The following is an 11260-nucleotide window of genomic DNA, read 5'->3' on the forward strand; positions in this document are numbered from 1 at the left end:
ACACATGAGGTCTTCCTCATCCCACCCTTCTCCTCTCCATGGCCTCAGAATCAGAGGGGAGGGTCCTTTTCTGCCCCTCTTCTCCCACCGGGCTGGCTCTGCAGGGGGGAAGGAGGAGATGCTGGGGAGGTGGAGAGGCTCAGGCAAGAGGAGGTATGAGAACTGCTGGGGGAGGGGGGGGGGTTTCTTCTCCCTTTTGGAGCCTGCCAGAAGGGGAAATACTGCCTTATTCTGGCATGCGGGGGGTTAGATAGACATGTCCGTACCTAGCCGCTTTCTGGGGCACATGGATCAACTGAGAGGGAGCATTTGGGATAACAGGAGAGAGAGAACAAGACCACAATGTTGGTCTGTCCCCCTCAACTGCCTCTGTCCCAGGTCCCTCCCCAGGGAACACGCTGGCAGGTCTCAGACCATGCACTGGGCTGTCTCCAGCAGCAGCTGATAGAACAGAAATCACAGTTTCTCCTCTGTGTTTTCACCTCTCCCATTTATACACACGTGCTTAGTCCTAACTGCTCAACCTGACACCAGCAAGAGGCACTGCGGGCTCAGCCACCCCCACCCCAGCTCACTTCTGCCTGAAGCAGGGTACCTGCAACCATTTCTGCAGGCCAGGGTGATGCTGGGGGAGTTTCCCAGCAAGTAACATGATGGGAAACACCTGCAGGGTGGAGGGGCCAAATCAGCAGTAATGGGTGCCAGGTGGGTGCTGCTGGCTGCACAGTGTGGGGAAGGGATGCTGCTGGAGGGGAGCTTGGGGCAGAAGCTGGAGCTCTGCACAGGATCGGGATGAGGGAAGGAGCTGTGATGCATCAGCTGAATGGTGAGTAAAGTGGATATTTTGCTTTTCACCAGTTTGTGTGTTCTTGGGGGAAAGCTGCTTCTGAATGGCCATGAAGGTTGTGGCCTTTCCCAAGGGTGTAGGTTGAAAAGCTGGGTTTATTCGATTGTGTTGTTGCCTTCTGAGCAAAGAGAAATAGCTGGGTTTTTTGCTTGTTCATTTTGTGTGCTGATTGCTGTTAAATACATCTTAGCTCTTGAAGCTAAATTTAGTTTTGAGTTTGGTGGATTTTTTGTTGTTGCTTTGTTTAGGAGGCAGTGAAATCTTTGGGCAATTCAGGAGCTCTTTGACCCCAGCGCTTGGCAGGAGGCAGTTCTCTGGGTATTTTTGTGACAACTGAGGCTCTTAATGAGCATCTGGACTTTATAACGATGAAAGATTTTGTTTTAAAAACAATTCCTGACTTGCTCTGGATGAGTGCATAGGGAAGTTGGAAGGTGTCTCTGCATGGGCCAACACCAAGTCAGCAAACATCCTTTGGGCACTGGGGGAGCTTGCTTGACCCTGTCTGCCAGAAGGGATGGATCCCCATGGGTTGAGAAGGACCTGCTAGTGCCTTCGTGGCCAAGGGCATTGCTGCACAGAGGGGCAAGATCTTGCTGAACTTCAGCCATGTGAAATCCGGGTGCCTCGTCCAAGCTTGCGTCCAGCCTCCCTCTCYAGGTGCAAGGAGAAAGGTGTTCTGCAGGAGGAATGCGCTGCATCCCGGGAGCTCGGTCTTTGCTGGGATACTGGTGCAGACTTTGCCTTTGCATCGGTGCCTCCTCCTGCTCTTCTTCCCCAGCCACAGAGAGCAAGTGGGATTTCAACCAGAGAGGTGGCAAGTGGTGTTTGCAGGTTGGCTGACGCTGGGCTGGAGAAAGGTGTCCGACACTTGCTTTTCCCCATGCTAAGCCAGCGTTTATGCTAAATGTGCTGCACAAGGAAAAACTTCAGTCAGAGCGGCAGGGGCCCCATCTGGCTGGTGGGGATTAACGCGAACCCTTTAGAAAGCTTCCAAACTCACTGAGATGCGTAATCGTTGCTTTGCTTTCCCGGGCTCGCTCTGTTGAAGGTTAATTATGCAATGCTAATGGGGAGTGGAGCTCACTGCTTCCGTGCTGTCTCAGCTCGGCCCATGCAAATAGGAATTTTTCTCTAAGGTGATGGGAGTGATTTGTGGTACAGGAAGATAATTTATTCATCAGACTCTCATTTGGTCTCATGGTTTAAATGGCTGAAGATATCTAAGGGGAGACAGACCCGTAAGGTGTCTGATGGGCCTCAAACAGCCAGGAAAGTGTCCGTAATCTTATGAGGATATTCTTCATCAACTTCCTACCATGTGGGAGAGAACAGCCCAGTGTTGTTCATGTGCTTAAGGCCACTTGTCCCTTCTTGTACAGCTGCAAGAGAGCTCTGAGGTCTTCTCCATGGAGTAAGAAACACTTTTTTCCTTGTGGGAAGGACTCGCAGCCTTTACAACCCACAGGTATCTTGAGAGGACAGAAGCCGGTTTTGCATTAGGCAAACTAGCTCAGTGGGAAAAGCATTCTTCAGGATGCTATAGAGGACACCTTCCTCGCAGAAAAAGGGGTGGGAGGGTGCTTGGACAGACGGTGTGCTGGCTGGAACAGCTATTCCCAGAGCATCCAAGGTTGGGGCTTTCCTGCCTCCARGGGTTGGGTTTTGCACAAGTTGTGCACTGAAAACTGTAGAGTTTGTGACTCAGGTGGGATAAAATGAAGTAGGGAACTGAGGAGTGTGTCTGTGACCAGGGAAGAGCTGACCCTGAAGCCCTGGAGAGAGGGGAACTTGTCCGAGCCACGCTCCGGATCCCAGGCCCTGGGTCGTGCTGCCCCTCGGCTCTTCCTGCATTTTGAGTTTTATCCTCTGGCCATTGGCACTCTTGCTGTTACCTTCCTCTCCTTTGGTGGTGCTCGAGGCTGACATTTCAGGAAACCTGGAACGTGGGCAAGGTGCCCAAAGCGACAGCTTTCATAATAGAAGGAAAATGTCACCAAAAAAGCATGTTGCCAAGCAGTGTGCGCTGCCTGCAGAGCGCCAAGCGGGCAGGCAGAGCTGGAGCAGGGAGAGCTGCCCAGGAGGAGCCAGGGCAGCCGTTTGCTGGGTCACCGCGGGGCAGTTCAGCTAATGTGTTTCTGCTAGAGGTGGAACGAAGCCCAGGCCTAGCTTGAATTTTAAGGTTGTGCTGCCTGGATCTGCCTTTCTGGACGTGAAGCCGTGCCTGCGTTTCTGATTCTGCATTTCTTAAACCAGTTCATACTTTAGAGAGCAAAAGATTTGTGCACTGTGAATGTGAAACCTGGTTCCTTGGTCATCTTCAGCCAGGAGGTGGTTCTCCTTTATCTGTAGCAGTTCCCTCCTCCCCCACACTGCCTCAAACCATGATCTCCAACACCTGCCCTCCACCTCAGGTGGCTTTTAAGACCTTTTTCACTTAATATATTATCTATTTCCCCTTATCATAGGAGAAATCTTCCACTTCTCCAAAATGCTTCCATTCCCCCACCACGAAACACCAGCTGCTCTTCTTGCCCTTGATGCATTTGTTGCAAGATCAGATTTGTCTGATTTCATACCAGATTCTTAATATCCACCACAGTAATGTGATGAATGTATTAATAAGCACAGGTAGCTGTGTATTTTAGAGCTTCATGACCACCTAATCCTGGGCTGCCTGCTCCAGACACACTCTTCCTGAACAAAGGATTAAACTCTGATTCACTTCCCATTAGCATTTTTATAGCACTGCACATGCTCAAAGAGCCACGCAAGTGCCTTAAGAGGCTAATATGAACTTTAGGTTAACTCGTAACATTGTTCGTTACTCAGCACAACACTCAAATCCATTCAGCTGACTGCCTCTYGCCACACTGGGAAACATGCTGAAATCACCAGGGAGCACTGAAAACAAGCACAATATTAGTATATTAAGAATTTTGCTGGTCCATTATGGTAGAATCTGAGCACCTTAAATGCATTTATTTTCCCATTATCTTGGAGGACAGTGTCACCCCTGCTCCACAGATGTGGAGCTAAAGCACTGAGGAGCTTGTGCCCAGCTTCACTGCAATGCTAGGAGCAGGAGGGACAGGACTAAGAGCCCTCCAAGGGGTTCCTGAGACATGTACGTCAGGACATCAGACCCTGGGTGCCCACCTGCAAACACCTCTTTCTTGTGGGTCTAGTCAAAACCTGACAGTGGCTTTTTCCACTGGCTCTTCCTTTGGTATCTCATGGTCTAGCTGCAGTGCTGGACTACACAATTCCTGCCTTGAATACCCCCAGAATACTTCTCTCTGAGGAAATAGCCTACAGCAACTAATGCAGATCYGTTTGGGATTAGCTCCCTGCATAGATGTTGTTATTCCACACTTTCTGAGTTAAACTAAAAAGTTTAAAGCCAAATAAAACCCCACACAGATGGCAGGATTTAGCGCTGAATGGCCACCATGCATTAATTCCTTTGCTTATTCTACAGGAACTTTCCCATGCAAAGAAACCCTAGTAACAGGGCCTCAAAAACCTGCTRCCCTTCTGCCCATCTGTTCCTTTTGTCTGTCCTGCTGACTCCCAGGTTTGTGCCTTTCCTTGCAGTGAAACAACCGCCCATCGAACAATTGCTGCCTAACCTCCTCCTTTTCCAAAGGGCTCCAAGTATCCCATCTGTTCCAAAAGATGCTTCATTTGCAGACACACACTGAGCCTTTTAACAACACCGTCCCCTTTAGATGGGATTAAATGCTTCTAGGTTTTCTGTCTGGCACATTAGCCATCCTAAACTGGCATGTACACGTGTGGCACACCAGTAATGAGCACTGAGGAGGACCAGAAATGGGCAAATACTTTCAGGAACTCCATGTAGGCTTCAAACTCCCAAGTCTCTGCACGGGAATATCAAGGAGTTAACTACCATAAAGTAGTTAAATCTGTCATGTGATATTTATGTATATTTTAATTTCAAATCAATGCTATAATTAGTGCGCACATTTCTTGGGCTCAGGAAATGCAATGTGCTGTAACAGTGAGCATTATTAATGGACTGTAAAAGGCAATGGGGAATTGGATTATAATGTTCTTGTTTTGCAAGCTGTATGGTGAATAAATAAATTTGTTCTGGCAGCAAAATTAACTGGAATAAATGCTTCTAGCTGCATCCACCAACAAGAGGGGTTGCTGTAAATGGACCAATTCTTAGACTTGAGTTAGAAAACCTGATTACCAGGTCATTATTTCTGGCAATTAGGTAACAGAACAACATCAGAGAAAGACAAGATTTTCTTTGAAATATTTAATGAGTAAGGTTGTAATCATATACTCATCTCCTGGGAGTATGTGATGAGATTTATTTAATTTTTTTAGGGTTCACTGTCCAATGAAAAGCTGCATTTATCAAGTCCACAACTAAAAGCCAGAGTGCAAGCTTGAACAGTGACAGATATCTAGCTTTTCTGCACCTAGAATCTCTGGGCCGTTCATCACATTTGTCCCATGCCCAAGGGCACTAATCAGAGGATATTTCTTTGTTCCTTTTTCAGTTTCAGTTAGTTGAATGCTGTTTTGTAACAACAGCAAATACAAGAGACTTGGACAGAAGGGGGAGGATGTTTCCTTCTTTATGTTCTACAATGAACTCATGCATGCCCTACTCGCTTATTTTCAAACAACCCCCCGAAACACAGTCAGAATTCCCTACTTCAAGATTAGAAAAGATGATTCTGAGATGTACTGAGGTTTTACACACCAGCATTAAGCCAAAGCACATTGCAAAGAGTGTAACTGCTGTAATTCTGACCATGAAAAAACTCAACCTCGTTCTGAAAACTTAACGTGGACAATCTATCTTACAAACGTAGTATTGTGCACAAGCTGTCATGTGGAGACCTAGGCGAAGTCTGCGCAAAGCTAATTATACTAAGAATGTTCACAGATACAAAATACACCCCTGCCAGCTCTGCTGCCGTTTTATTCCATTTCTTAGAAAACTGTTTCAGGAAATAGTTGGTATGTTACTGCTAGTTAGCCTATCTGTTTGTAAAGAGAGGCAGAAAACGATTCAATATGGGTACAAATGTTGAAGGTAGATCCCAAAAACCAAGCAGTGCCAACCCTAAAAAGCCTGCCAGGTGTCAGGGTAAGTGGAAACCTTCACCCTCCCCCTTGTTGGCACAGAAGATACGAGTGGAAGGCAGTTTACCAGGAAAACCCTTATTTAGTATTGATGCTGAGCTGATATTTCAGCCTGATCTATACGCTAAGAACAAGGCAAGTCATGACTGAGCACAAACTGTGTGGATTTTATGTAAACAAAACAAAACCAAAAAAACCTTTACTAAAAAACATTTAATTTCTCCCATTTTGGTTGCTATTTCATGCTGTTTTCTCTTTATGCTCAAATATAAAAATTCCTGGCCAAAAACAAAGTTAGTCTTAAAAGTGACCGTCTGCATCACTACATGAGAAACATCACTAAATACAGTTTCTAAAAATAAACTGGTAAAACCTGCTACAGGTAACCTTCTCTGACATACAGAATAATCTTCCTTTCCAACTACATGCAAATATTACTACCTCAGTTTGACAGAAAATAGTCACACTAAGTTTTCATTAATTTTAAATAACTTTTTTTTCATGGACTCTTAACAATTTGTTCACGCTAGACTGCACCATCACGACCCTTTTCAGCTGTACTGGGCATCCTCATAAATCATGGGAACACAGAAATAAGAATAAATGGAAAGATGCCATGAAGATAATTTAGCGGAGGCAGAACTGGAAAGCTCCAGGCACCTTCATTTCCAGAGCTCTTAAACAGATGCAGTACATAGTGGATTTGCTATTATTAAGGCACGTGGTGAAAATAACAGTTCATCATCCCAGGCAATTCATCCTTCCGAGTCAAACATTCTGTGCCAGTAGTAGAGGAAGGTTGGTGAATTGCTGGCCCCTATCACCATTAGCAGCAGTAGGTACAGCATCATCATTACAGCAAAACGGTGGGTGGAAAACCAGGAAGATTGACTACAGGGCCTGAAAAGGGAGAAGTGCAGGAATTCTGTGAGATGTACAAATACCTTGACAAAGTGATCATCGTAGGTTTTGTTATTTTAAATGACTGAGTACACTAATGCAATAAAAACAGAAAGTTGCTCCGTGAGCAGTGCAATGAACAATACCTCTTTTCCCTATAACTAGTATCTTGTGAACCCCAAGTCATCATGTCCCACTCCAGTCCTTTCTCCCCATATTCACACCTTTTTCCGTGACTGGTTCGGAGCTGTGCCGGGGCTGTAACTGGCTGGCCTGTACCCACAGGCTGATTAGCTGGGTGAATGCTGCCTCCTCAGGACAAGTAAGGGCAGAGTTAAAACTGCCCTTATGAGGGACACTCATTTGGGCTTCTCCCTTGTTTCCTGCCACAGACAGACTATTACAGGTCTCAGAGATTCTTTCTAGGTTCTTACAGATTTGGTGAAAAACCCAATTTAGCTGAAACTGAGTGTTAAATTACCATGAAGGGGAAGGATAACTGCAGAGATGGCTATAGAGGCAGCATGATCGTGTAAGCCTTATTTCCACAGGAAATAGGCTAAACCCAAATTCTGGCAGTGAAGCGTCATCGTCTTGCTTGTTGTCTGCTGTTTTGCACAAATGAGATGTGTTTATCTGGCTGTTAGAGCATGCTCATCACTCCAGACAGCTGAAATCTTACCTCCTATGCTGTTTCTGTGAATATACTAGTAAGTATTTAACTCGTAAAAGCTGATTGTTTGTGACAACGAAGTACTTCTGTGGTACATCACCCCCTTCGCTGTTTTTCACTCTTGCTCTTTTCCTGTCTATTTCTTCTGAATCTGCATGGGAAGAGAAGAGGTCTTTTGGGGAACAGAAAAGCAAAAAGAGACACCCAACTTTGAGTGTATAAAACAAAACAAAGAAACCCACTCACCCACAACAGTGGGAATGAGATAACCAAAGATCTAGTCTTGGCACTTCCCAGACTCCCTTAGCATCCAAGAATAGACTGAAAAGTTTATTTAAGGCTATACCACTCCTAGTTATCCTTGGTATGGATGGTATTTTGCTTTGGGCCAGGGTAAAAAGGAGACGGATCTCACGGAGTGCTTGAACAGCTGCTAGCATTAACAGGGAAAGAGAAACAACACTGAAGGATTGAGCATTCCAAGCAGGAAGCAGTCAAAGCAGACGGACAATCAGAGCGGAGGTTTCCTATCTCACAAAATTCATTTTTATGCGTTTGAGTCTTCTGTCTTTCAATCACAAATGACATGACCAGGCATTATGGAACATGCTTTATCACGCTATTGAAACTAGTAAAAACAAATGAAGTAACCAAAATAATTTCCAACCTTTAAATTGACTGTCTTAAGAAAAGCTTCACAGTCAAGAAGGCTGTTGTACATTTGTGAAGGGTCAACCAGAAAAGGTGCCCCCAGCCAGTTCCTGCTGAAGGGTATACACTCCATATGCTGCACAGTTTGTATGAGAGCATATATGCACAAGGCTGAAATATGAGACGTACTAACAAAAGATGAACCGTATGTAGTGATTATTATTATTGCAATAGGCTCACCTTTCTTCTTCACCTGACACTTTACATCTGGGTGGTCAATGATCTCACAAACAGCTACGCAGCTAAGGATAGAGCCCAAAACACTCCGCTGCCACCCAAGCCCATGAGGGCTGTAGAGGAGAGCCAGGCTCAGATCACTGGTAAGATAGGTACCTTCACCGAACAGGGATGTCTGAAATAGAGCAGAAATATATCCTAAAAGTCTGCAGTGCACCCTATAAGCAGCATACAAGTGTTCTTTATTTTCAGACTGGCTGTTCTGTTTCTGAAAGTAAACCAAGAAAGGCTTTTCTTACCCTTGTTGGGCTGGGTGCGCCCACTGCTTTTGTCCTGAGACCACCTCTTTGGGGTGAGGCGGCTGCCTTCTCCCATCCCTCAAATTAACGCCTGTTTGGCATGGCCTTTGGCATGGATGGACTCATTCTTTCCCATATTTGGAATAAGTTTGCCAGTGTAAGTGTTTTATATCAACACGACTGAAAAATTGTTGGGGCCCTTCACTGATTTATTAAGCTTGCCATTGTTCAAAGAGTCGAACTTCTACATACAGACAAGGCTTTACTCCCATTTAGAACCCTGCCTTACAAGAAAAGAGGGAAGAGCGCTTTAAGGGCGAATACCTTTCAAATATAATTGCTTTAATAACTTTGAATCAGAAGTTTTGCCACACTAGCTAAAATCGTTAACCCAGTAAACCCATTACAAAGAAGTAAAGGATAGCCATAACTAGTCACACTGGAGAATAGGGCAGTGGTTCATGCCACTTCTAGTTTTTACCTCAGCCTACATTAGAAAATCCAGCACAACCACACACACAAAGGTCTACACTGAGGTGAAAACAGCAGTATAAGATCATCAGCAAATTTCCTATTCCTGAATGAATTTGTGCCTGTTTTTGAAAAGTGTCACTGGCTTCAAGTGAGCAACAAGAAAGAGCAAAAGCCTCACCTTGTTCAAATGGCACTGCAGGCCGTTGTGCAGAATGGAATGGAAGTTCTCGAGGCGGCTCCCGTGGAACGCGTAGATGAGGTCCCGTTCTCCCCTGGTCTCGGCAAACTTGGTATTCATTTGCTCGCAATACATTATCTCAAACAGGAAGTCCGGAGCAGGAACAGCAGCACCAGACATCCCAGTGAGTTCTTGGATCTTCTCATACTTACAGGCAGGAAAGAACACTCGTGTTGGTTTAGGGAGTTAGATTACTCGCTGGAAATTCTCCTTACTGTCCCTTAGTCTTCCAAATCGTTTTACATATTTTGTTAATTCCCTCTGCATTACAATTCAACATTCCCACAGTTCAGAAGGAATAAGTGTACTGTGAGAATTCTGACAGTTTCTTACCATCCTCTATTTTAGCAAATTGCTTCTCTATCAAAGCTGAATCATGATTTCTCTCCCAAGAAAAAAAAGGTTAGAGCGTGACTAGAAATTAACTGGTGATGTAAGGAGGGTATCACAATCTTAGCGTGCCAGTTTGACTACTAAGATGATACATCATCAGCTGATCTTGGAAGAGGAAAAAATGTGAAACTAGAAGGTATTTTCATCTTGCTACTTATCTCCGCAACTATTTTGGTCCCTTTTACAGAAGCACATCAGTGGCTCACAACCTGCTCTCTCCATTTTTGTGGGGCAGTATGCATTTGTTATCAAATGTATAACAAATTAAAACAAACTTGTTCAAAGTCACACAGGAAGGCTGTAAAAAGCAGAGAAATGAACATTGATCTCCCAAGTAGCAGGCTGGCAGCTTAAGTACAATTTTGTCTGAGTAAGAAGCAGGACCTAGCTCCGTGATACCTGAAGTTGGACTCCTTGGTTTAGTACTAGTGTGTATGTGCCATGTTAATGAGTAACCAATTACAGTTATTGCCAATCACCAGCTACTGACAATGAGAACTATTTCTTCTAACCAGCTTTCTGAAAAACTATAAAAAAAAATAAAAAACTAAAAAAACTATATAAAAATATAAAAAACTATATATAAAGAATTCTCTGTACACAGAAAAAACATTCATTCACATTGAACTTCAAACTCTTAGAATAACCAACTAACTTCTGGCATTCTCTGAAATGCAAGTTTGCCTTAAAAGGCAACTTCTAATCAAGACTTTCAGAATTGAAAACTTACCTCCTGCTTCTTAGTACTTTGTATCATCAAGATCTTAGATGATAAAATCCAACTAAACAAATCCCAGGTCCTTTTCTCTGTGTTTGGAAAAGATTCTAGAAGTTCTTTCAGGCTTGGTAAAGCATTTGTATCTGCAAGCTAACAAAAAAGACGTTTAGTACAATTTCCTTCTTTTCATTATGATTAAACAGAGACCTCTAGTGAAAGTAAAACAATATTTCACCCTAAGASCTTGTAAACTGAAAACAGTTTTTGTTCGGAGATATAAATGTTTGCATTGACTTTGTGGGAAAGTTTGTCACGTGTTCTCAAAACAAATGCCAGAGAAGTTATAAAATATTTATATTTATCACGAGTATCTGTAAGGTACGCATAGGAATGATCAGACAAGCTCCTGGAGGAAAAAAAGCCACGCAGCATCTGAAGTGGGACAAACGAGGCATTCAGGCCATCTAAAATGCAGACCCTTTAGTTACTTTTAATTACGCGCAGGGCAGGAAGCGCCCTCTTGCACCTCTTCCCACTTCAGTACCGGATTTGGACGTTTCCAGGTATGAGTTCATTAGCCAGAATCCCCAATTTACTTCAAAACCTAGATTCCTTAAATGGATAAGCAATTTACTGCGTCTGACTTGCAGCCGTGGCGCTTCGCTGACCCCCACCGCGGAGAGGCAACCTCACCTGGCCT

General features: G+C 44.3%; 1 protein-coding gene across 1 annotated transcript; it reads right to left on the reverse strand.

Annotated features, from left to right (window-relative positions):
- Positions 1-5123: 5123 nt before the first annotated feature.
- PARP16 (poly(ADP-ribose) polymerase family member 16) lies at positions 5124-10717 on the reverse strand. The gene is made up of 5 exons (XM_026074855.1): positions 10573-10717; positions 9390-9596; positions 8442-8613; positions 7560-7701; positions 5124-6877 (listed from the first exon to the last, which is right to left on the reverse strand). The coding sequence occupies exons 1-5, from the start codon at positions 10597-10599 to the stop codon at positions 6733-6735; spliced, it is 693 nt and encodes a 230-aa protein (XP_025930640.1). The 5' UTR covers positions 10600-10717; the 3' UTR covers positions 5124-6732.
- Positions 10718-11260: the final 543 nt, after the last annotated feature.

Source organism: Apteryx rowi, unplaced genomic scaffold (assembly GCF_003343035.1).
Source record: "Apteryx rowi isolate R43461 unplaced genomic scaffold, aptRow1 scaffold_11, whole genome shotgun sequence".
Classification (NCBI taxonomy): Eukaryota; Metazoa; Chordata; class Aves; order Apterygiformes; family Apterygidae; genus Apteryx; species Apteryx rowi.